The sequence below is a fragment of the Neophocaena asiaeorientalis genome, unplaced genomic scaffold (genome assembly GCF_003031525.2).
Source record: "Neophocaena asiaeorientalis asiaeorientalis breed wild unplaced genomic scaffold, Neophocaena_asiaeorientalis_V1.1 scaffold111, whole genome shotgun sequence".
Classification (NCBI taxonomy): Eukaryota; Metazoa; Chordata; class Mammalia; order Artiodactyla; family Phocoenidae; genus Neophocaena; species Neophocaena asiaeorientalis.
Genome location: NW_020174994.1, coordinates 246,482 through 272,167, shown reverse-complemented (window position 1 = coordinate 272,167; position 25,686 = coordinate 246,482). Strand labels below are relative to the sequence as shown.

At 37.6% G+C, this 25,686-nt stretch overlaps 2 protein-coding genes and 1 pseudogene across 6 annotated transcripts in view; 1 reads left to right on the top strand and 2 right to left on the bottom strand.

Moving 5' to 3' along the window:
* The window catches only part of USP8 (ubiquitin specific peptidase 8), a 98,921-nt gene extending 78,049 nt beyond the window's left edge, over window positions 1-20,872 (top strand). For all 4 annotated transcript variants that reach the window (XM_024761874.1, XM_024761872.1, XM_024761873.1 and 1 more), the window contains 9 exons: window positions 1,320-1,904; window positions 10,775-10,852; window positions 11,264-11,526; window positions 13,269-13,481; window positions 14,500-14,710; window positions 15,841-16,077; window positions 16,802-16,944; window positions 19,668-19,800; window positions 19,969-20,872. In XM_024761874.1, coding sequence (XP_024617642.1) covers window positions 1,320-1,904; window positions 10,775-10,852; window positions 11,264-11,526; window positions 13,269-13,481; window positions 14,500-14,710; window positions 15,841-16,077; window positions 16,802-16,944; window positions 19,668-19,800; window positions 19,969-20,154 — 2,049 coding nt within the window. In that variant the 3' untranslated portion in view covers window positions 20,155-20,872. The remainder of the gene's footprint in view (window positions 1-1,319; window positions 1,905-10,774; window positions 10,853-11,263; window positions 11,527-13,268; window positions 13,482-14,499; window positions 14,711-15,840; window positions 16,078-16,801; window positions 16,945-19,667; window positions 19,801-19,968) is intronic.
* On the bottom strand, window positions 5,585-5,980 carry LOC112411026 (ATP synthase F(0) complex subunit C2, mitochondrial pseudogene; annotated as a pseudogene).
* Window positions 20,873-20,988: 116 nt separating the features above from the next.
* The window catches only part of USP50 (ubiquitin specific peptidase 50), a 26,931-nt gene continuing 22,233 nt past the window's right edge, over window positions 20,989-25,686 (bottom strand). For both annotated transcript variants that reach the window (XM_024761877.1, XM_024761876.1), the window contains one exon: window positions 20,989-22,069. In XM_024761877.1, the coding sequence (XP_024617645.1) occupies window positions 21,878-22,069 (192 nt within the window). In that variant the 3' untranslated portion in view covers window positions 20,989-21,877. The remainder of the gene's footprint in view (window positions 22,070-25,686) is intronic.

The window sequence follows — 25,686 nt, the reverse complement described above, 5'->3', positions numbered from 1 at the left end:
CACCTTTTATTAACCTCATTCTCATAGTGGTCCTTCCACTTCATTCTCAAATAAATTTAGAAAAGGGGGCGGGGAATAGTTTCATTTTTGTTTTAAGTGAAGAGGCAAAAAGAGAAGTAAGGAGCAAAGGAATGATTCCTTCTTCCAATGGTAGTGTTTCTAACGGAAAAACATAGTTCATTTTGTAAGAACACTACACAGGTTGTTACTGGCAGATATTCTCATTTTTGTTTCAGTAAACTTCATTCTCAAGAAATGATGTTAGGGTCCCTTTTAACAATTTTGTATGGTTAGTATGTTGTTACATTGAGATAATTACTCAGTTTGTCTTTAGTATCTTATCTCTTATGAAAGTTGTTATGGAATATTTTATTCATTTGCCCTGCAACATTTATTTACTAAGTGTCAGGCACAATCTCTACCCTCCTGGAGCTTATGTGCTCAGAGGGAGGAAAGATTTTAAACAGACAATTATAGTTATTTAATCAGAATCCCAGTAAGTACTATGAGGGAAAAGAATAGGGTATTATGAGGGCATATATCAGGGGACTTGGCTAGTCTTAGGAATCAGGGAAGTGTTTAAGGAAGAGATATTTAAGCCACGATCTAATGTTGTGGTGGGGATTATCTAGATGAATAGCTGATATAAAGACCTGAGTTGGGAAGGAGCATGGCATCTTTGAGGAATTAAGTGGAGGGAGGCAAGTATGGCTGGTGTAACAAGTAGTATGAGATAAGACTGGGGAGATAGGCAGAAGTGAGACCACACAGGCATGGCAAGGATTTTAGATGTAATCTAAGTACAGTGAGTGGCTATTTAACATAAGGTTTTAAGTAGGTGGTTGGATTTGTGCTTTAAAATGATTACTCTGGTAACAGTGTGGAGAAATAAATTTTCTGGTTTGAGCAACTATTTGCATAGTGGTCACACCCATGTGTTTGTGGGGCGAAATCATGAATTCTCTTTTGTCTGTTTTAGGTTTGTGGTATATGTGAGACACTCACATGAAGATATTGAGTAGGCAGTTGGTTATGTAGAAATGGAACATTAGGTATGCCCAGGTCTGGGTTTTATGTTTTAGAGTGAACTCTTCATATACAGAACATATCAGTGTATTGAAAGTGTGGAATCAAGAGGACGTAAGTGCCAAGTGCCTTCTGAGAAATCTTGACATTGGATAATTTACAAGTAGATGTTTTGGTAGATGTTGTCTCCACACAGTGATGGTTCTTTTATCACAACTTGATATCAAGAACTGAGGTTACTATGTTCCTGGATTTTGACGAAAGTCTGTTTTTCTCTGTTTTTGTTGATATAGATTGATCGTACTAAAAAACCGGCAGTCAAATTGCCTGAAGATCATAGAATAAAATCTGAAATTACAGATCATGAGCAACAGTCTCCTCAGAATGGAAAAGTTGTTCCTGATCGGTCCACAAAACCGGTATTTCCCCTTCCAACTGCCATGTTAACAGATGAAGAAAAAGCTCGTATTCATGCGGAAACTGCTCTTCTAATGGAGAAAAACAAACAAGAAAAAGAACTTAGAGAAAGGCAGCAAGAGGAACAGAAAGAGAAACTGAGGAAAGAAGAAGAAGAACAAAAAGACAGAAGGAAACAAGAAGCTGAAGAAAATGAAATCACAGAGAAGCAACAAAAAGCAAAAGAACAAATGGAAAAGAAAGAAAGTGAACAGGCCAAGAAAGAAGATAAAGAAACCTCAGCAAAGAAGGGCAGAGAAATAACAGGAGTAAAAAGACAAAGTAAAAGTGAACATGAAACTACTGATGCCAAGAAATCTGTGGAAGATAGGGGGAAAATGTGTCCAACCCCAGAAGTGCAGAAAAAGTCAACGGGAGATGTGCCCCATGCCTCTGTGGCAGGAGATTCCAGTTCAGGCAAGGTAAGCAGAAACAAATAGTACAAGTTGCCAACTAAGTGTAATAAAATGTATATAAATAAATAATAAAATGTATATAAAAAGATGACACCAGTAGCATTCCATAAACAGGGCAGGCATTTTAAGTAATTTTCTTAGGAGATGATAGATTTGTACTGATCCACCTACATTTGCTTACCTACTCTTATTTGATTGGTTGGGAATGGAGTTGCTTTTTGTGTCTATGAAATGCAACATATTTTCGATAACTGAGATAAATAGCTACGTTCTTCATTATTTTTTTTTTACTAAATTTATTTATTTATTTTTGGCTGCATTGGGTCTTTGTTGCTGCGCGTGGGCTTTTCTCTAGTTGCAGCGAGCAGGGGCTACTCTTTGTTGCAGTGCTCGGGCTTCTCATTGTGATGGCTTCTCTTGTTGCGAAGCACGGGCTCTAGGTGCAAGGGCTTCAGTAGTTGTGGCACATGGGCTCAGTAGTTGTGGCTCACGGGCTCTAGAGCACAGGCTCATGTGGCGCATGGGCTAAGTTGCTCCACGGCATGTGGAATCTTCCCAGACCAGGTCTTAAACCCATGTCCCTTGCATTGGCAGGCAGATTCTTAACCACTGCACCACCAGGGAAGTTCTACGTTCTTTATTTTTATTCTTGATGTATGATCATCAAAAGACTAGAATGAAATATAATACGATCTCCGAATGGAGGAATTTGCTGCCAAATATTTATATAATGAAGTTTGTCTCTGCTTAGAATATGTCCAAAATCAGTGACCTCTGAATGAACCAACATTTATCTTTGTGTATAATGATTTTTTTTGTCAGGTCTATGTCATTTTGTTTGTTGATTCATCTAGTCAGTAATCTTGGCAATAACCCCATTAATGTTGCCTTTTTCTGCCCTTGGCTGTTCCCCAACACTGATTTTCATAATTTTGGAGGAGATTTTTTTTTAACCTAATAATATCATGTATGCTTTTCATGGGCTTCTTTTTTGCCTTTTTGTTTTATTTTGTTGCTCTTGTTGTTGTCTTATGCAATTAACAATGCCTTTCCCTTTTGAACACTAAACTAAATAAGTGTTTTGGGTTTTTTTAATCCTACTTTATTTTTTTCCTTCTAGTTATATTGAGATATTAATGACATACAGCACTGTATAAGTTTAATATGTACAGCATAATGATTTGACTTACATACATCATGAAATAATTATCACAGTAAATTTAATGAACACCCATCATCTCATAGAGACACAAAATTAAAGAAACAGTAAAAAAAAAAATTGATAAGAACTCTTAGGATTTACTTTCTTAACATCTTTCATATGTAACGTACAGCAGTGTTGAGTATATTTGTCATGTTGTACATTACATCCCCAGTACTTACTTACCTTATAACTGGAAATTTGTACCTTACAACAACCTTCATCCAGTTCCCCCTACTCCTACCTCCGATAACCACAAATCTGATCTTTTTTCCTATGTGTTTGTTTGTTTTTGAAGTATAAATGATTTATAACACTCTGTTAGTTCCTGTTACACAACATAGCAATTTGGTATTTCTATACATTTCAAAATGATCACCGTAATAAGTCTAGTTATGATATGTCACCATACAAGGATACATAGCTATTGACTATATTCCCCACACTGTATATATTTCATCCCTGTGACATTTATTTTGCAACTGAAGGTTATACCTCTTAATCTCCCTCACCTATTTCTTTCCTCCCCACACTGTCCTCCCCTATGGCAACCACCTGTTTGTTCTCTGTATCTATAACTGTTTCTGTTTTATGTTTGTTCATTTGTCTTTTAGATTCTACATGTAAGCGAAATCATACAATATTTTATCTTTTTGGGGCTGACTTATTTCACTTAGCATACTACCCTCTAGGTCCATCCATGTTGTCACAAGTGGCAAGATTTCATTCTTTTTTTTTTTTTAATGGCTGACTAATGGGCACCTGGGTTGCTTCCATATCTTGGCTATTATAAATAATGCTGCAATGAATATAGGGGTACATATATCTTTTCTAATTACTGTTTTTGGTTTCTTTGGATAAATAACCAGGAGTGGAATTGCTGGATCATATGGTAGTTCTATTTTTCAGTTTTTAAGGAATCTCCATACTGTTTTTCATAGTGACTGTACCAATTTACATTCCCACCAACAGTGTTGTAGTAAGGCTCCTTTTTCTCCACGTTCTCGCCAATACTTGTTATTTGTGGTCTTTTTGATAATAGCCATTTTGACAGGTGTGAGGTAATATCTCATTGTGGTTTTGATTTGCATTTCCCTGAGGACTGGTGATGTTGAGCATCTTTTCATGTGCCTGTTGGCCATCTGTATGTGTTCTTCAGAAAAATGTCTATTCAGATCCTCTGCCCATTTTTAAATCAGGTTTTTTGTTTCTTTGATGTTGAGCTGTCTGAGTTCTTTGTATAATTTGGATATTAACCCCTTATCAGATATTATCATTTGCAAGTATCTTCTCCCATTCAGTAGGTGGCCTTTTCATTTTGTTGTTAGTTTCCTTCTCTGTGCAAAAGCTTTTTAATTTGATATAGTCAAAATTTGTTTATTTTTGCTTTTGTTTCCTTTGCCTGAGGAGACATATGCAAAAAAATATTACTAAGACCAATGTCAAAGAGTGTTCTGCCTGTGTTTTCTTCTAGAAGTTTTATGGTTTCAGGTCTTACATTTAAGTCTTTAATCCATCTTGAATTTATTTTTGTGCATGTTGATTTATTTTTGTGCATGTTGTAGGAGAATAGTCTAGTTTGATTCTTCTCATGTAGCTGTCCAGTTTTTCCAGCACCATTTTTGTTTTGTTTTTTGGGTTTCTTTTTTTTGTTTTACATCTTCTCTCTTGTTTTTTTTTGTTTGGTTGGTTGGTTTTGTTTTTGTTTTTTGGGGGGCTGCTTCACACAGCTTTCGGGATCTTAGTTCCCCGACCAGGGATTGCACCCGGGGCCACTGCAGTGAAAGCGTGGAGTCCTGACCATTGGACCACCAGGGGACTCCTGGCTTATTTTTAATATTAATAAAATGTCAGTGCTCTTTGAATGCTGAACTTTATAATGCATACATACTTTGAATTATTTCGTCCAATAAAAAGAAGTGTGGAAAAAAATTACTTGCTTCCTTATGTATCTCAAAGACCTGATCCATCAACAACACCATTTATTGAAGAGGTAGTCTTTTCCCCATTGTATATTCTTCCTCCCTTGTCATAGATTAATTTGACCATATAAGTGTGGGTTCATTTCTGGCCTCTCTGTTCTGTTCCATTGATCTGTGTGGCTGTTTTTGTGCCAGTACCATACTGGTTTGATGACTGTAGGTTTGTAGTTGAAGTCAGGGAGCATGATTCCTCCAGTTCTGTTCTTTCCTAAGATTGCTTTGGCTATTTGGGGTCTTTTGTGTTTCTGTAAACATTTTAGATTATTTGTTCTAGTTCTGTGGAAAATGCCATTGGTGTCTTTTTTGTTTTGTTTTTATCTTTTTCTTATTAATAAGGTATTTATTTGTCTTCCTTCTGTCAAACCCTGAGCCAACCCCTTTCCCCAGGCTGCCTGGGGTGGTACAGGAAAAAGAACATACAGGGCAGACAAGACATGGGAGAAAGAACTGTGGGAGGTGGAAACAGCCCCTTCACATGGTGAAGAGGATGAGAAAGGCCACCATCAGGCAAAAGAGTCCCATGGCTTCCGAGAGGCAAAGCCCAGAATGGTGTAGGAGAAGAGCTGTTGCTTCAGAGAAGGGTTCCTGGCATAACCAATGATGAAGCTCCCAAACACAGTCCCAATTCCAGCCCCAGAGCCAGCCACCCCTACTGTGGCAGCCCTAGCTCCAGTGAACTTGTCTGCTGTGTCAGTGTCCCTCGAAATGGCACTGGTTTGGAAGCAGTGACTAGGAATAAGTGAGGAGGTCAGGGGACTCGGGGCTGCCAAGCTGCTGTGGCGCTCATCTGTCAGCATCTCCAGTCGTTTCAGCACCACTGCAGACAGAGATCGGCTTATTAGTGGAGAGGTTCTCCTGATCAAGGAGGGGATGGAGACGAACTTGGCACACATGTACATTTTCAGGGGCTGAAGGGCCATAGCAGTAGAGCTGCTCCCAGTGCAGAGAAGACAATAGAGAGCACCATTGGTGTTTTGATAGAGATTTCATTGAATCTGTAGATTGCCTTGGGTAGAATGGACATTTTAACAATATTAATTCTTCCAATCCATGAACACAGTATTATCTTTTCATCTGTTTGGGTCATCCTCAATTATCTTTCATCAGTGTCTTATAGTTTTCCAAGTACAGGTCTTTTACCTCCTTAGTTAGATTTATTCCTATATATTTTATTCTTTTTTTAATATTTATTTTATTAAAAAAAATTTTTTTTTGGCTGCATCAGGTATTAGTTGTAGCATGTGGGATCTCTCGTTGCAGCGCAGGCTCTTCGTTTTGGTGTGGGCTTCTTCTCTCTAGTTGTGGCATGTGGGCTCCAGGGCATGAGGGCTCTTTAGTTGTGGTGTGTGGGCTCCAGAGCACATGGGCTCTGTAGTTTGTGCCACGCAGGCTCTCTCGTTGAGGTGTGTGAGCTCAGTAGTTGTGACACGCAGACTTAGTTGCCCTGCGGCATGTGGGATCTTAGTTCCCCGACCAGGGATCAAACCCACATCCCCTGCATTGGAAGGTGGATTCTTTATCACTGGACCACCAGGGAAGTCCCTATTTTATTCTTTTTGATGCAATTGTAAATGGGATTGTTTTCTTAATTTCTTTCTGGTAGTTCATTATTAGTGTATACAAATGCAACAGATTTCTGTATATGAGTTTTGTATACTGCAACTTTACCAAATTCATTGATGACCTCTAGTAGTTTTTTGGTGGCATCTTCAGGATTTTCTATGTATAGTATCATGTCATCTTCTAACAAATAAGTTTTTATAATAGCAAGAACAGCTATAGCCCTTTTTACATTTCATATAAATGGAAATATATTTTTGGTAGTGTGAAAATGAATTCTAATTGGAGGAGAAATACTGTCTTTATTGAACATCAATTTCTATACTTCTCAAGCAGCAGTTTATGCATATACCAAAATTAACAATTCATATTAGTGCCACATTTATCCACAGAACACTTAACCTAGTAACTTTAATTATCAAAGATGTAGGTCCCATGCAAAAGCCTTCTAAACATCCAAAGTTAGGAAAATGAAGCTCATGTTCTAAAATTCTCTAACTTTATTCATAGAAGAATCAGAACTTAGGAGCTCTTACCATTTAAATATTATTCATTGTGTAGCTAGTATATGCCAGGTATTTCTACTATTGATACATAATCTTACTTATTCCTCCTAATGATAACTCTATGAGGAATTCAATTTACAGATGAAATTGAAGCTTAGAGGTTAAGTAAGTTGCCTGTGAATCACATATGCAGTTAAATTCCAAAGCCACCTTCTATCCAGAGGCAGGTAGTCTTAAGAACTTAAAGCATTCATATTTCTGGGGTCACTTAGTATAGGTGCCAAATATGCATACAAGTCTAAATAGCCCTGAGGTGATCACATGTAGTTTTTTAATGTTTCCTATAATGTAACACACTGAAGGAAAAGTTAAGATTGCATTCATTGTATGATCCTTTTAAAAGTAGGCAAAATGTGTGATTTATTCTGGAATAAATTTTGTTTAAGTTATCACACTTTTAAGTGTTTACTGTAGTTATTTTTAAAATCTATAAAATTAAAGTGAATTTCTTAAAGCATCTATGAGAAGTTCTAAGAGGATATAAAATGAATTTTGCACTCCTGAATATTGCTCTGTATGAAATTCTATAATCGCTTCATTCTGTTTAATACGTTAATGATTTTAGATCACTACCACTTTCAAGGTAGCCAAAATCATAATAGATTTAAATAAAAGGATAATGTTCACAAGAAGCCATGGTGTGTGTACACTAATGACCCAACATGTTATACTTGGCCATGTATTATGAATCAGTGCTTCATAATCCACTGTGATTGACATCTCTTCCCCACCACTGATTCATCAAAGTTTCTTAGTTCTTTACCTTTGGAGTTAGGAAATCCCACATAGGCCCTGCCACCTTTAATTTTAAGTGTCTAATTTGACAATAAAATCAAATAAACTTTTCAGAGCCTCATTTTTTTTTCTCTCTTTTTACATTTGCAGTCTGATGGATTTGCTTGTATTAGCTAGTGATAGGTAGGTTTTTGTTGGGGAAAAGTTAAAGGTTTGTTTCACTTCTGATTTTAATAATTTTATAGCCTGTTAAGATTAAAGGACAACCAGAAAGTGGAATTCTAAAGACTGGAACTTTTAGAGAGAATACAGAAGGCACTGAAAGAAATAAAGTAAGCAACAGTTCATTGGATAGGAAAAGAAAACATGGATTATAACCATGTGGTTATCTCGACCATATCATCCTCCTCCATCTTAAGATCTTCTCTCTGAGGGAATCTTTGCTATCTTTGGTAGCATTTTTTGCTTGTTTTTGCATGATGGATCCACTTATATGCTAAAGGGAATAGATCCTTATCTTCCTATTTAAAGTATGATGATGTGTTCTATTCATTTTATGAAATTAAAAGATACTTAGGCCTTATTGTATGATCTAGCAATTCTACTTCTGGTTATATACCCAAAAGAATTGAAAGCAGACTCTCAAAGAGAAATTTATACACCCATGTTCATAGAGTATTATTCATAATGGCCAAAGGATGGAAGTAACTCAAGTATACACTGACAGATGAATCTATAAAAAATGTGGTATGTACATATAATGGAATATTATTCAGCTTTTAAAAAAGAAATTCTGACATGGATGAACCTTGATGACATTACACTAAGTGAAATAAACCAGTCACCAGAGGACAAATGTTCTTTGATTCCATTTATATAGGGTACCTAGAATGGTTAAATTCATAGAGACAGGAAGTAGAGTGGTGGTTGCCAGGGACCTGGGGGTTGGGAGAAGTTCGGAGTTGTTTAAATGGGTACAGAGTTTTAGTTTTGCAAGATGAAGAGAGTTCTGGAGAGTGGTTGCACAACATTGATATACTTAATGCCACTTACCTATACACTTAAAAATGTTCAAGATGGTAAATGTTATATTTCATCACAATTTTTAAAATATTTAGGCCTTTTATAAGATGTCTTTGCCTTTGTTTTTATTTAAGAGTTTTTTTGAGGTATAATTTGAATACCATAAAAGTAATCCATTTTTAATGTACAGTTCAGTGATTTCAGTTCAGAGTTGTGAAACAGTTTTAATGCAATCCAATTTTAGGACATTTCCATCACACCAAAAAGATCTCTGTGCCCAGCTATAGTCACTCCCCATTCCAGGCAACCATGAATCTAATCTTTGTCTCCACAGATTTACCTCTTCTAGGCATTTCATACAAATAATATATATATAGTCTTTTGTATATTTCTTTCACCTACCGTAATTTTTTGACATTCATCTATATTGTACCACGTATCAGTAGTTTATTCCTTTTGTTGCTGAGTAGTATTCCATTGTATGGATATACCACATTTGATGGACATTGGATTGCTTCTGCTTTGGGGCTGTTACCAATAATGCTGCTATTAACATTTGCATCTAAGTGTCTTTGTATGGGAATGTATTTTCATTTCTTTTGTGTTGACACCTAGAAGTGAAATTGTCTTTCTGTTTTTTTTTTTGTTTTGGGGTTTTTTTTTGATGAAGTCCAATTTATTATTTTTTCTTTTCTTCTTTTATAAATTTATTTTTTTCTTTTTGGCTGCATTGGGTCTTCGTTGCTGTGCACGGGCTTTCTCAAGTTGCAGAGAGCAGGAGCTACTCTTCATTGTGGTGGGCGGGCTTCTCATTGCAGTGGCTTCTCTTGTTGCGGAGCACAGGCTCTAGGGCACGCAGGCTTCAGTAGTTGTGGCACATGACTCACTAGTTGTGGCTCACGGGCTCTAGAGCTCAGGCTCAACAGTTGTGGCACACAAGCTTAGTTGCTCTGCAACATGTGGGATCTTCCCGGACCAGGGCTCGCATCTGTGTCCCCTGCATTGGCAGGTGGATTCTTAACCACTGTGCCACCAGGGAAGCCTGTGTTTCTGTTTTTTTAGTGAAACTTTTAAAAGTCACCTTTATTATAGGCTTGTGCACACACACTCCTTCCCCTTGCTGTGATAATTTTAGGACTTTAAAAAAACATATATAAATGGAATATTACTCAGCCATAAAAAGAAATGAAATCGAGTTATTTGTAGTGAGGTGGATGGACCTAGAGTCTGTCATACGGAGTGAAGTAAGTCAGAAAGAGAAAAACAAATACTGTAATCTAATGCATATATATGGAATCTAAAAAAAGAAAAAATGGTACTGATGAACCTAGTTGCAGGGCAGGAATAAAGAGGTAGACATAGAGAATGGACTTGTGGACTTGGGGTGGGAGGGGGAAGCTGGGGCGAAGTGAAAGTAGCATCGACATATATGCACTACCAAATGTAAAATAGTTGGGTGGTGGGAAGCAGCAATATAGCACAGGGAGATTGGCTTGGTGCTTTGGGATGACCTAGAGGGGTGGGATAGGGAGAATGGGAGGGGGGATATGTGGACATGTGTATGCATATGGCTGATTCACTTTGTTGTGCAACAGAAACTAACACAGTGTTGTGAAGCAATTATACTCCAATAAAGATCTATTTAAAAAAAGAAAGAAAACATGTATAGTTCTTCATCTTTGAACTTGTTTTAAAAAATATTAAGGGCAGCAACACAAGGCTTTTTGGTTCTTTGGTACAAGTAGCTTAAGTTTGTATATGGCAAAATGTAATTTAAAAAACTTTTACTTTTTTGTTTTTTTTCTTTAGTCTCGAGAGCCTTTGACAAGAGCACGAAGTGAAGAAATGGGGAGGATCGTACCAGGACTGCCTTCAGGCTGGGCCAAGGTAAAATTCAAAATTAGCACAGAAATAAATTACATGGTCACTGTTTTTTTAAAAAACAAAACATGTATTTGTTTATTCTGCATCTTCTCTAATGCAGAGTGGATTCTGTTTCTTCATTATAAAGGACATAACTCATTTCCCTAATTACAGCAGGGTTAGATTTTTCAGTATCCAATCTGGGATGATGGCTACAGTATATGAACATCCTGGCGTTTGTCACTGAGAAACAGTGTATCACTTTAAAACCTAAAGTTGTTTGAAAGTTTAATTATAGAAGTGATTATCACCATTTTATTCAAATAATTTTAATCCAGAAGTAAATTCATCAGTGAAATACTTTTGAGTGATATTTTTGTTGTTGTTCACTTGATGTTCATCATTTTTTGACCTTTTTTTTTTTCCCCATGTAAGTTTCTTGACCCTATCACTGGAACTTTTCGTTACTATCATTCGCCCACCAACACTGTTCATATGTATCCACCGGAAATGGCTCCTTCATCAGCACCTCCTTCCACCCCTCCAACTCATAAAGCCAAGCCACAGATTCCTGCCGAGCGGGATAGAGAACCGTCCAAGCTGAAGCGCTCCTACTCCTCCCCAGATATAACCCAAGCCATTCAAGAGGAAGAGAAGAGGAGACCAGCAGTAACTCCAACAGTTAATCGGGAAACCAAGTAAGTTTATCCTAACTCCTAGAAACAGAATCATCTGCTGTATTTGAAAACTTCTACTCTAAGCATATCAGTTTATTAATATCAGGGCGTCAGAAAATTCTGTGGATGGCTGTCCCAGCCTTTATTTACTAAAGAGGAAAAAAGAAATAAATGGATTAAATGTCCTTGGTTTTTCTCCCAAGTGCTAACTTAAATATATCACAGAGGATTATCATACGTAATAATGTAGATATAAAAGTATACACCTTGTTAAGTTTTAAGGCAGTGTGCCATAGACTGCCTAGACGTGTTGTATAAACTTCCTGTGATCCCTAAATCTCCTTTTGAGGACCATAATTTATGGAATTATTGAGTATGTCTTGTTGCAGCTCTTAAATTCCAAACTTTTTTTTTTTAACTCAGCCAGTAATGTGGGAGTAAACTTACATAGTATTAAAATAATGAGCATTATAGTGTGTATCAGCTTCTATTTACCACTTCTGATCATTAATTTTGGGGGATGTAGGACAGATGGAAGTGAAAATAAATGGATTTTTCTATTTATTAAATACAGTCTCTTAATTGCTAAGGAATTCTAACTAGGCTGTCTTTTTGGCCTCTTCAGAATCACCTCCGCAAAAAGTAGTTAATATATTTTCCTCATGAGAACCTTCCCTGCCAGGTAGGACTTACCTGGAGGAGATTTTGTAAAATTGGTGAATCTAGTTATAGATTTTAGGGCTCACTATTAAAGCTGGTGAGGTGTAATTCCTTCTTGAATTATCATTCTTATGAAAGTTTGTTAATTTGACAGTTTTAAAAACTACAGCATATGCAGTTCATGTATTTTTTTATCTGTGTTGAACAGAGAAATAGCACATGAGTGCATATACCTGAGCCATGTGTGAAGAAAAGGTGGTTGAAATATAATCTGTTCTCAGTATTCCTTTCAGAGGTGGAAATATACTTAGGATCAATAATAAAAGAAAGACTTATCAATTAGGAGTTTTCTTAATGCTGTAGCAGTTCTAGAAGTTCCACATATACATCAAATACACTAAGTAACAAAAGTCTTGGAGGCATTCTCTAGTCTAGTGCTGTCCAATAGACATGTTGATAGAAATGTTCTGTATCTGTGCTGTCCAGTATGGTAGTGGCTATTTTGAATTGTGGCTAATGTAACTAAAAAGCTAAATTTTAAATTTTATCTTAAATTTATATAGCCACCTGTGGCTAGTGGCTACTACCATATTTGTCAGCACAGCTCTAGACTTTAGGTTATAGTACCCAAATAACCTCTGCCTGCTTGATAATATACTCCACAGTACCACATATATATATACACACATACACTTTTTTTTTTTTTTGATTCCTTGTTTGGCATTCTGGTTGAATACAACATTTGGTAATGCTAAATTTCCTGGGATCATTTAAAGAAGTTTGAAAGAGCCTTCTCTACTAGAAGACACTACCTGTTCATGAGAAGCCAGAGAATCTATCTCAGGGTATCTGTAAAAAACCATGGACTCACATAAGAGGTTAAAGGTGTTGGTTTCATGGGAGGGTCACAGAATATAACCAGTGTTAACCTAGATACTAAATGTCCTGTAAGACCCATTACCTTATGAGCTAACTTAATAACTATTTGCAAGATTACTGAATACACTGGTACAGATGCTGGAGTTTACTGCCCTTTGTAGTGTGAACCTTCATTTCAGGTGCTGTGCATTTTAAAGTATCTTGTACACTTTTTTCTTCCTTAGGCCAACAAGCTACCCTAAAACTGAGATCACAAGGCTTTCTGCTTCTCAAATTCGGAACCTCAATCCTGTTTTTGGAGGATCTGGACCAGCTCTCACCGGACTTCGTAATTTAGGAAATACTTGTTACATGAACTCAATACTGCAGTGCCTATGTAATACTCCACATCTGGCTGATTATTTCAACCGCAACTGTTATCAGGATGATATTAATAGGTAAAGAAATATCATACTTTTTGCAGTACAGTATTAAAAGGGTGATCTAACCACGCTTCCTTACCAGCCAGTTCCAGAGATGTCAAATTAGGAAAGAGGAAAATATTCTTAAGAACAGTGTAGAAATTGCCAGGACATGGAAGCAACCTAAGTGTCCATTGACAGATGAATGGATAAAGAAGATGTGGCACATGTATACAGTGGAATATTACTCAGCCATAAAAAGAAACGAAATTGAGTTATTTGTAGTGAGGTGGATAGACCTAGAGACTGTCATACAGAGCGAAGTAAGTCAGAAAAACAAATACTGTATGCTAACACATATATATGGAATCTAAAAAAAAAAAAAATGGTTCTGAAGAACCTAGGGGTAAGACGGGAATAAAGACACAGATGCAGAGAATGGACTTGAGGACACAGGGAGGGGGAAGGGTAAGCTGGGATGAAGTGAGAGAGCGGCATGGACATATATACACTACCAAATGTAAATAGATAGCTAGTGGAAAGCAGCAGCATAGCACCGGGAGATCAGCTTGGTGCTTTGTGACCACCTAGAGGGGTGAGATAGGTAGGGTGGGAGGGAGACGCAAGAGGGGGTTATATGCATACGTATAGCTGATTCACTTTGTTATACAGCAGAAACTAACACACCATTGTAAAGCAATTGTACTCCAATAAAGATGTTTAAAAAAAAAAAGAACAGTGTAGAGAAAAGCCTCCTCTGATTGGTAAAGGACAGACAGGAAAGGAACAGTACAAGAAGGTGGAACCACACTGTCATAAACTGTAGCCTGTTGATAAGGAATAGGAGACCGTACAGGGCTGGCAGCCAAAAGGAAGCAAGTTGGAGGGGTGTAATCAAAGATTCAGATAGGTATTTGGTAATAAACCTGTGAATAAGTATTTTAGTGTAGTGTAGGGTCACATATTACAGTATGTTGATGTCAAGAACCCACTGTACCTTGGCTTTTTATAATTCCTGTATTGCTTTTTTGTAACTTTAATTTTATTTGCAAAGGTCAAATTTGTTGGGGCATAAAGGTGAAGTGGCGGAAGAATTTGGCATAATCATGAAAGCCCTGTGGACAGGACAGTACAGGTATATCAGTCCGAAAGACTTTAAAATCACTATTGGGAAGATCAATGACCAGTTTGCAGGATACAGCCAGCAAGATTCACAAGAACTGCTTCTGTTCCTAATGGATGGTCTCCATGAAGATCTTAATAAAGTAAGAAATTTTTCTAAGTTGCACAGGCCCCTTAGGGTTGCTTAACATTGTACTCATTTTTATAGCAATTTAAAATTATAGTTGGTGATTGTTCAGTGCTAATTTATTGAAACCTAGTGACTCTGTACTATGGCATGGAAGTTTAAAACAAATATAACTGATAGGTCTAATATTTGAAAGGAAGTATATGCAATTTGTATTTACTTACGAAAATGTTAACAGGTTGTATTACTGCAAGAAGTGTGTAAATGTTGTAAATTTGTAAAAATAGTTGTCAGAGATGCTGTGTTTGTGACCCACATGACCAAATGATTCATGTGAAAAGTTATTACTGAGGCATCTTTGTCTGTGTACTGTGGCTTCTTTTTAGCACCAAGCTGTCCTCTTTCAGATACCTTTGGGGTCACCGTTCTTACCAGCAACCACAGACATACACAAATAGAGACACACACTTATATATGTATATGTATGTGTGTGAATATATGTATGTTGTGTGTGTCTATATGTGTATATGTGTGTGAAGGTAGGTAGGTAGGTAGATAGATAGATAGATATAGATAGATAGAATGTATCCATCCATGAGACTAGGACAGCAAAATAACATCTGTCTAGTTGTAGCCCTAACTCCCAGCTATATGTGGGATGTCTTTTCAAAACCAGACTTTTCAGCTCTTTAAATAAAAATTTGTTGGGCTTCCCTGGTGGCGCAGTGGTTGAGAGTCCGCCTGCCGATGCAGGGGACGCGGGTTCGTGCCCCGGTCTGGGAGGATCCCACGTGCCGCGGAGCGGCTGGGCCCGTGAGCCATGGCCGCTGAGCCTGCGCGTCCGGAGCCTGTGCCCCGCAATGGGAGAGGCCACAACAGCGAGAGGCCCGCGTACCGCAAAAAAAAAAAAAATTTGTTGAGCAATTGCAACAAGTTACATCTTTTGATAAAGTGGGTTTTGGTATTTTAGGAGGTTTTCTTGGCTAGAATATTTTTGTAGCACTTGATGAGATTAGAATTCCTTTCTGAAAAGAACAAGAAGTGTTTCTAAATCTGCAGAGTGTTTGTATTTAATATACTCTTTCAATTTTATATTTAAATGTTGACTTTGAGATATTAATAATAGAGTCTAAATTTTATTTCCAGGCTGATAATCGGAAGAGACATAAAGAAGAAAATAACGATCATCTCGATGACTTTAAAGCTGCAGAACACGCTTGGCAGAAGCACAAGCAGCTCAATGAATCTATCATTGTTGCCCTTTTTCAGGGTCAGTTCAAATCCACAGTACAGTGCCTCACCTGCCACAAAAAGTCTAGGACATTTGAGGCTTTCATGTATCTGTCTCTACCACTAGCATCTACAAGTAAATGTACATTACAGGTAAGTTTAGGATTGAGAGAAAATGATTTGTTGAAGAAAAATTCTGTTCATATGCACATAGAGGTGTACTTTATTCAGTAATTTATTTCTCTTGTTTGCCCCGTAAACATTTTACAGGTTAAAACTTAAACAAAAATTTTGTTTTAATTAGGCCTCTGTAGATTAGGAAAAAACCAGCATTTTTAAAAAGAAATTTTCCTTTTTAAAAGATATTTTCCTATAAAATATTCTTTTAGAGTTAATAATTTTTTTTAAAGTTTGTATTTATTGAAGAAGTTTTAAAAGTTAATTTGGAAAATTGTATGTTGACTTTAATTTAGGTACAGTTTTATAGGAATTTGCTCTACATGGGTATATCAAATAAATATGTTTTGCAGACAACAGCGGTGTGATTTAGAGAGCTTGTTGACACCCTTTAGTGTTGGCTTCCTGTTAGTCAGAACTTCCGAGCCACCAGGTAGAAGTTCCTCAGTGCTCTCAGGGCATGCAGGACTTCTTCCCTCCACCATTGGCAGCACCACCACTCGCCACACTCTTTGTCACTGTCAGCTCCCATCTGGGTCTGCATCCCTCACTAGATCATAAACTTTGTGGGGGCAGGAACTGTTTTGTAATAGTTTACTGTTGTATTCCTCATGCCTGGCAGAGTAACTTATTGAATAGATGCTCAGGAATACTGTGTTGAAAATATTAACAAGTATCTACTACTTGTTTTTGCCTCCAGGATTGCCTTAGATTATTTTCCAAAGAAGAAAAACTCACAGATAACAACAGGTTTTACTGCAGTCATTGCAGAACTCGACGGGATTCGCTAAAAAAGATAGAAATCTGGAAGTTGCCACCTGTACTTTTAGTGCATCTGAAACGGTAAAAGGGACACATTTTTCTTAGTGTTTAGTACTTTTTAGATGAAGGACTTCTAAGTCTTTTATTCTAAACACTTTGTTTTACTACCTGCTTAGGATGTATAACAAAGGAAGATCATCTGCTTAGGGTATCTCTAGGGAAACTAGGCAGAAATGATGAGATTCTAGTTCACCTTAGTGTTTGTAATAACAGGGCAAAGTGACAGCATCACTCTTTCATATAATTCTGTTTTTAAAAATCTGTGGAACTAGCGGGGAGGGATAGATTGGGAGTTTGAAATTAACATGTACACACTGCTATATTTAAAATGGATAACCAAGAGAATTCCCTGGTTGCCCAGTGGTTAGGACTCTGCACTTTCACTGCCAAGGGTGTGGGTTCAGTCCCTGGTCGGGGAATTAAGATCCTACAAGCCACACAGCACAGCCAAAAAAATTAAAAATAAAAAATAAATAAAATAGATAATGAGTAAGGACCGACTGTATAGCACAGGGAACTCTGCTCAATATTCCATATATTCCATAATAACCTAAACGGGAAAAGAATTTGAAAAAGGATAGATACATGTATATGTGTAACTGAATCACTCTGCTGTACACCCAAAACTAACACACGTTGTTAATCAATGATAATCCAATATAAAATTTTAAAAATAAAATCAGTGAAACTAAATTATTGCATTTCAAATATGAAAATTTTAAATCATTACAAAGCATTCAGTGAAAATGTATAAAAATAATGTTATACAATATAACTAACACACTATTAGATAAAATTTATCATTCAAACAATATAGTAAACATAACAAAAAATACTGTGCTGAAAATGAAATATATGAGTTTTTTTAAAGTATAATTTTTAAAGATAAAACATTAAGGATGCCATTGTAGAGTGCAGACGTATTTTTGCCCATATTTTTCCAGCCAGTGAAAAAGATCTGGACCTATAGCAGTAGAAGAATAATGGCGAGAGAGTTGTAAAACATGTGCCAGGTCTTTTGCTCTGATTCTTTGTCTTTATGTATCCATCTGTGGAGTGATAACTTTAAGTCAGTTTTTGGAAAAACTTTAAAAGGAAGTTTCATCTGTTTATTGAGAGCTCTAATTTTTGTTTCAAAGAAAGCATTTCTTTTTAATTTTTTGTTTCATCTTATATTATTGGAGATTCTTAGGCAGTTATTTATGTTAATTTCCACATTGATATATTCAAATTCCTCTTGTGTAAATTTTCTAACAAAAGCTTATATCAGTTGTCCTTTTCTGCTTCTTGCAGATTGTGGAGGTATAAACATTCTATAAATGATTACACATTTGTTCTGTTAAAATTTTTAATGCTGTGTATTACTCTTGGAGAATATCTAAAAGTATAAATGGTTCAGAGTTCATTTTTTTAAAAATAATTCTGAAATAACCAGTATTTTGGTGTTTAAAGAAGCAGAATATGTCAGGATAATGGAATGCCATTATTTCAGTCACTAATTTATGTGCTTGCAATTACCAGCTCTAGCGTCCCCAAAAGTACAAGCTTAAATCTAGACCAGCTCTCCTCTGTCATTCCTCTGTACTTTTGTGGTGATTAGCATTATAAATGGGGGTTTTCATAACTTTTTACCTTTGTAGAAGACTAATCTAATAGCTTTATTAGCTGGTCTAGGGATTAAGGGACCAAGGTATGGCCCTACCTCTGCCACTCTAGCTGTTTGACCTGTGGTTAGACATTTAACTCATTATTGATGGGGGATTTTTGCAGAAACTAACGCCTGCGGCTGGCGATTTGTTATGTAAATGGATATTGAAATGCCTACAGTCAATACGTTCGGGTAACAAAAGACGTATTAATACGTCTCTGGTCAATAATGTGTTAATATCTGTGGACGACAGTTTCTTCATTTGTAAAACAAATGAAACCAAGTACAGCAAGTCCCCTATATACGAACGAGTTCTGTTCTGAGAGTGCATTTGTAAGTCCAATTCATTTGTAAGTCCAACAAAGTTAGCCTAGGTACCCAACTAACTCCACTATATAGTAATAGGTGTACTGTAATAGGTTTATAATACTTTTCACACAAATAATACATAAAAAACAAACACAAAAAATAAAACGGGGCTTTCCTGGGGGCGCGGTGGTTGAGTCCGCCTGCCGATGCAGGGGACACGGGTTCGTGCCCTGGTCCGGGAAGATCCCACATACCGCGGAGCCTGCACGTCCGGAGCCTGTGCTCTGCAACGGGCGAGGCCACAACAGTGAGAGGCCCGCGTACCACAAAAAAAATAAAATATTTTTAATCTTACAGTATAGTACCTTGAAAAGTATAGTAGTACATACAGTACAACAGCTGGCATACACGGGCACATTCACGTCTTTGGAAGTTCACAATTTGAAGATTCGTATGTAGGGGACTTACGTTATCTTTTTCTTCTTTTTTTCTCTTTTTTCTTTTTCTTTTTTGGCTGCACCATGCAGCATGTGGGATCTTAGTTCCCCAACCAGGGATCGATCCCACGCCCCGTACATTGGAAGCGCCGAGTCTTAACCTCTGGACCACCAGGGAAGTCTGAAACCAGGTGTCTTTAACAGGTCCCTCCACTATTAAAATTCTGATTGTGTGTTTGAAATGGATTTTATGGTCCTGTCTAAAAATCTGGATTGTTAATGAATGAATTAGGGTTCATTCTGATGTCTTTGGTCTGTCAGTGTAATTGCTGTAATGTTATGCTCTACAGTTTTTCCTATGATGGCAGATGGAAGCAAAAATTACAGACATCTGTGGACTTCCCATTAGAAAATCTTGACTTGTCACAGTATGTTATTGGTCCAAAGAACAATTTGAGGAAATATAACTTGTTTTCTGTTTCGGTAAGTATCTCATTAAACTAAACACATTTTCTTTCGAAGCAAACGAAAAAACCCAGTTTCAAGTGGTTCCTTACCTCATAGGAAAGTAAGAACAACATAAGTCTTTGAAATTATTGACATATTTTAAATAATTCAATTTGATTTGATTTTCTGTCTTGTTTGGCACAGAATCACTATGGTGGGCTGGATGGAGGCCACTACACTGCCTATTGTAAAAATGCAGCAAGACAGCGGTGGTTTAAATTTGATGATCATGAAGTTTCTGATATTTCCGTTTCTTCTGTGAAATCTTCAGCAGCTTATATCCTCTTTTATACGTCATTGGGACCACGAGTAACTGATGTAGCCACATAAGGAGAAGTAGGTTATAAGCTAGTTATCTTTTAACAAACAGGCTGAGCAACACAATTCTTGAAATGCTTAAAGATTCTGGATAGCTATAGCTGGCCATTTAAAGGAATTCTAGGACAGTGAGAGTTGTGTTACTATACCATATACTTCAGGTCAGTGCTATTATCAAAAAACTGACCAAGAACATTTAACAAGTATTGCAGTAAGCATTCCTTACAGGTACCATTTATTTCAAAACAACTTTTTTAGTTTGCTCCAAAGTTAAAATAATTAGCTAAGCATAATTATTCTACTGGTCTAAAAACCATTGTATCCTTTGTTTTCGTTTTTACTGTTATGGCCTTTTCACATTTCTAAATCCCAGCTTCATCTATGAATACTCTAGAATACTCTAGAATACTCTAGAATGATGTAAAACAGACAGGAATGTATGTGTGTATATTTATTGCACATCAAATCGATGTACATAGTATAATATGTGGTCCTTTTGTGAAGCCTAGAACTCAGAGGATTGCTTTTTTTTTTCTTTCTTTTTGGCCTATTCTGAGTAATTGCAGTGCTTTCTTAGGGAAATGACAGGGCAAAGCTATTTTTCTGTTGGCTTTGGGCTGTATTTGTGCACTAAATCTTTATTCTAAAAAAATAAATGGAAACTTTTCTTTAATTTTTTAAATGACAATTTTCATTTACACCTACATTAAAATCTTATTGAGAAAAATAATTTAAAACCCTTTAAGTGTTCTGTCTTTAATTTTATATTATTAAACATAGAACAGTAGAATTACAGACTTTATACATACACTCTCTATACCACTACAATGACTTAAAATTTAGTACACATTCCTTTGCATCACTTGATTCCACTCATCCTTTACCTTGACCCTGAACTGCACATAGCACTTATGATGCTCTCAGAGTTGGGAGTCAGAGTAAAATATAAATAACTTAATGCCCAGACTCATTCTATTAAGAGTAGTAGAATTCTTAGAATTAAGATAAAAAGAGATGAGTCAGACATGACTGCAAAGTGAACTGCATTATAAACCACATCTTTACAAAGTGATGTATTAAAAGGGATAGAGGAGCTTAGAATTTATCATTTACCTCAGGGACTTAGTTGTTATAGGTAAAGTCAATATATAAATATAAAAACAAGATTCTAAAGGTGCTTCTGAAAGATGTCACCATTAGTGGACACTCAGGAAGAAGATGAAAGGAAGGTGCTGAATTGTGAAACTGACAACGTTTCATGTTCTACAATTAGTCTGAGAGATTATAGTTTCTTGCCTAAATTATCTGAACAATTAAATATTTTCAAATCACATTCCTAACCTCACAGAGCCACTTGAACAAAAGTTATTTTGGTTTAGCTCCATGAAGTATCTTTGGAAAATAATTTGTTGGATATATATAATTATTATGATAGTTTATGATAAAAATACACACTAATAAACACTGTACTTTGAAACCTGAACATAATACTTATAATCTGATTGCTTTGAAGGTCCTCATTCGTTAGCATTGCATCATTTTCATGCTGCCTTTTTTAGTGGGCCAGGACCCATCTTTTTATAGACTTACCTTGTGAAGGTTGCGTAACATGCCAGAAAGACTTAAAAATGTCAGTGACGCAAGTAAGTTGCAAGAGTTTTAATGACAAAGCAAAACTTAAGTACTAGGTTCTAATTGCTAGTTTTGCAATTTTCAGGAAACAAACACCATTTTCCTAGCTCTTGTGTTTTTGTATAGGTATAGAAAAGGGCTGGCAGCTATAGAACAGGAGATATGCTGTAGCGGTTTGAACTGAAGTATCTGGAATCTCTCTGACTCGTGTGTCATCAAAGTTATACCAGGCGTGAGTCACTGAGTTTTTGCAGAAAGCAGTGTAATGGCCACCATCCAGATCGCCAGAGTGGTTCTAGGGGAGAAAGGAATGTCACGCAGTATTTATATTTGAATACTTTAAATATTAGAACCCAAACGGTAGGGCCAAGAAATATTTTTATAATTGTCCCTTATACTGGATTAAAAGCTAAATCATACGTTATGTTAAATCATACATATAGCCTGACTGGTATATTTTTCATGTCACTGAAATGGTTATATATTGGGTCCATCGATTATTTAATAGACTGTGAATGAAATAGGGTAGTATTTGGCATCTTCTAATATTTATCAGTTAATACTTACTGAGCACCAACTGTACATAGACTATTAAACATCAAAGGAAATTTTAAAATAAGAAAATAGTCATGTTTCCTAAATGAGCTTATAATTTTGAAGACAGTCTAAGATAGACATGAAAAAAGACATTTAACATTGGAACAAGACATTAAAACAACTGCATACTGCTACCACACAATTTGAGGAGGTTGTACAGCAACAGCTCCCTTGGTCATCCAAGGCCCAAAAAAGAACCTGTTCTATTCTCTTTTTCCCATGTCTTCCCTAACCCAGTAAAGCAATGTTTGAAACAAAGGCATTGGAGAACCTCACTTCTCAGAAGGTGGTATGGCATAGAGCAGGGGTTGACAAACCATTTGCCCATGGGTCAAAGCCAGCCTGCTGCCTGTTTTTATATGGCCTGTGAACTGAGAATGCATTTTATATTTTTATATGGTTGAAAAAAATCAGAAGAATAATATTTAGTGATGTGTGAAAATTATATGAACCTCAGATTTTTCAATGTCCTTAAATAAAGTTTTATGGGATCACAGCCATGCTCACTTGTTTATGTTTTTAAGTGGCTGCTTTCACACTACAACTCTAAAGTTGAATGGTTACAAGAGAGACTATAGAATACATGGCCTGCAAATCCTAAAATATTTACTATCTAGCTTTTTAAGTTTGTTGACCCCTGGGGTAGAGGGTAGAAAATGGATTTTTCTAGTCAGTTCTATGAATTCAGCTCTAATACTGCACAATGACCTTAAGGAAATTATTTAGCCTTTCTGAGCTTTAATTCCCCTATCTTTTAAAATGGGTAATAAGACCTTGTCTTATACAACTACTCTCTCTCTTACAGTGCTAGCACATAGGAGGTACTTATTAAGTGTTCCCTTAGACCTTCATCTTCCCCACATCTCCTGTTAACTCTTAGAGAAATATCCCAAAGCTGACATTTTAAAGATTCAGACTCTGGTCCTGGTCTTGGCCATGTGACCTTAAGCTGATATGCTTAAAATTCCTTATTTATAAAATGGTGCCCATAATATTGTGATGTAATTTGAGGAAAACAAAACATCTGGTGGATCCAGATGATGAAGTAATGTTCTAAAGTGACTACACAGATTATGGCTGGAATATGTTCTGTTTTGATGACAATGTAAACAAACAGAATTGACATAGTAGAATAGGGTAGGGTGAAGCATCATTCTAGACTTCCATTCTCAGTAATTTTGGCAGACAATTAGCCTGAAAGCCTTAGTTACGAAACTGTGAAGAATGCTCGATAGGGACTTCCCTGGTGGCACAGTGGTTAAGAAACTGCCTGCCAATGCAGGGGACACAGGTTCGAGCCCTGGTCCAGGAAGATCCCACATGCCGCAGAGCAACTAAGCCCATACACCACAACTACTGAGCCTGCACTCTAGATCCCACAAGCCATAGCTACTGAGTCCACACACCTAGAGCCTGTACTCCGCAATAAGAGAAGCCACCGCAGTGAGAAGCCCATGCACCACAACGAAGGGTAGCCCCTGCACACCATAACTAGAGAAAGCCCATGCGCAGCAACGAAGACTCAACCAGCCAAAAAAAATAAAAAAGAATGCTGGATAAAACATGGTAAATACCCTTTGAAATATATGGCTAACTTTAAAGATTGTATAGTGAGAGTAATCTCCAGGGGCCATGAACAGAGGAAATAAAAGATGAGCATGATGTGTGATTAATGCTGTGACTGCCTGAGAGCAAAGACAGTTTCTGGTCCCTGGAACCACAGTGCTTGGGTTTTAAAGGTCACACAAGGGCTGGAGGTAAAGTCCTAAGTCCCTGCAAGGTGAGGAGTTGGATTGAAATCCACACACATAGCCACAACCTCTTAAAGAGAGGCACCCTCAATAAAAGAATAAACTAGGGCGGAACAAATCCACCCTCCAGTGCTTAGCTTAGCTTAGGCTTTGGGTACAAAGAATAAAAGTCATTCCTGGAAAGTCGTTACCACAGACCTGGCTTCTCTTTGGCTGGGGATTCAAATTTACACTACTGTGTCTCAGAATCCTGTGAATTTAAGGTGAGAATGAAAAGTATTTTGGGGTTGCTTGGCAAAAGAAAAAGAATTACTTTCTGATTGATGCACCTTAATTCAGGCTACACAGGATAACCACATATAAAAACCCAGTGATGCTGAACTCACAATTCAGTATTACAGAGCATACACGGAAACAATTCACCATGAGTAAGAGTTTAGAGGGCAATAAATAGCAAGATTAAAAACTCCAAGGGGACATGGAGAAGACGGCGGAAGATCACCTTCCTCCCCACAGATACACCAGAAATACATCTACACGTGGAACAACTCCTACAGAACACCTACTGAACACTGGCAGAAGACCTCAGACCTCCCAAAAGGCAAGAAACCCCCACGTACCTGGGTAGGGCAAAAGAAAAATGAATAAACAGAGACAAAAGAATAGGGACGGGACCAGCACCAGTGGGAGGGAGCTGTGAAGGAGGAAAGGTTCCCCCACACTAGGAAGCCCCTTTGCGGGCAGAGACTGTGGGTGGTGGAGGGAGAAAGATGCAGAGCCGTGGAGGAGAGCGCAGCAACAGGGGTGCGGAGGGCAAAGCGAAGAGATTCCCGCACAGAGGATCGCTGCGGACCGGCACTCACCAGCCCGAGAGGCTTGTCTGCTCACCCGCCGGGGCGGGCGGGGGCTGGGAGCTGAGGCTCAGGCTTCAGCTGGAGCGCAGGGAGAGTCCTGGGGAGCGCAGGGAGAGAGGCCTGGGGTTGGCGGCGTGAACACAGCCTGCAGGGTGTTAGTGCAACACCGCTAGCCGGGAGGGAGTCCGGGGAAAAGTCTGGACCTGCCGAAGATGCAAAAGACTTTTCCTTCCCCCGGTGTTTCCTGGTGCGCGAGGAGAGGGGATTAAGAGTGCTGCTTAAAGGAGCTCCAGAGACGGGCCCAAGCCGCGGCTAAAAGCGCGGACCCCAGAGACGGGCATGAGATGCTAAGGCTGCTGCTGCTGCCGCCACCAAGAAGCCTGTGTGCGAGCACAGGTAACTAACCACAACCCCCTTCCGGGGAGCCTGTGCAGCTCACCACTGACAGGGTCCCGAGATCCAGGAACAACTCCCCCGGGAGAACGCACTGTGCGCCTCAGGCTGGTGCAACGTCATGTAGATTTTGTCTGTATAGCTTTGCTTCCACCATGTGTCCTAGGGTTCTGTCCGTTTTTTTTTCTTCTTTTTAAAAAAATTTTTTTTCTTAAACTTATTTTTTATTTTAATAACTTTATTTTATCTTACTTTATTTTATCTTCTTTTTTCTTTCCTTCCTTTCCTCCTTCCTTCCTCCCTCCCTCTCTCTCTCT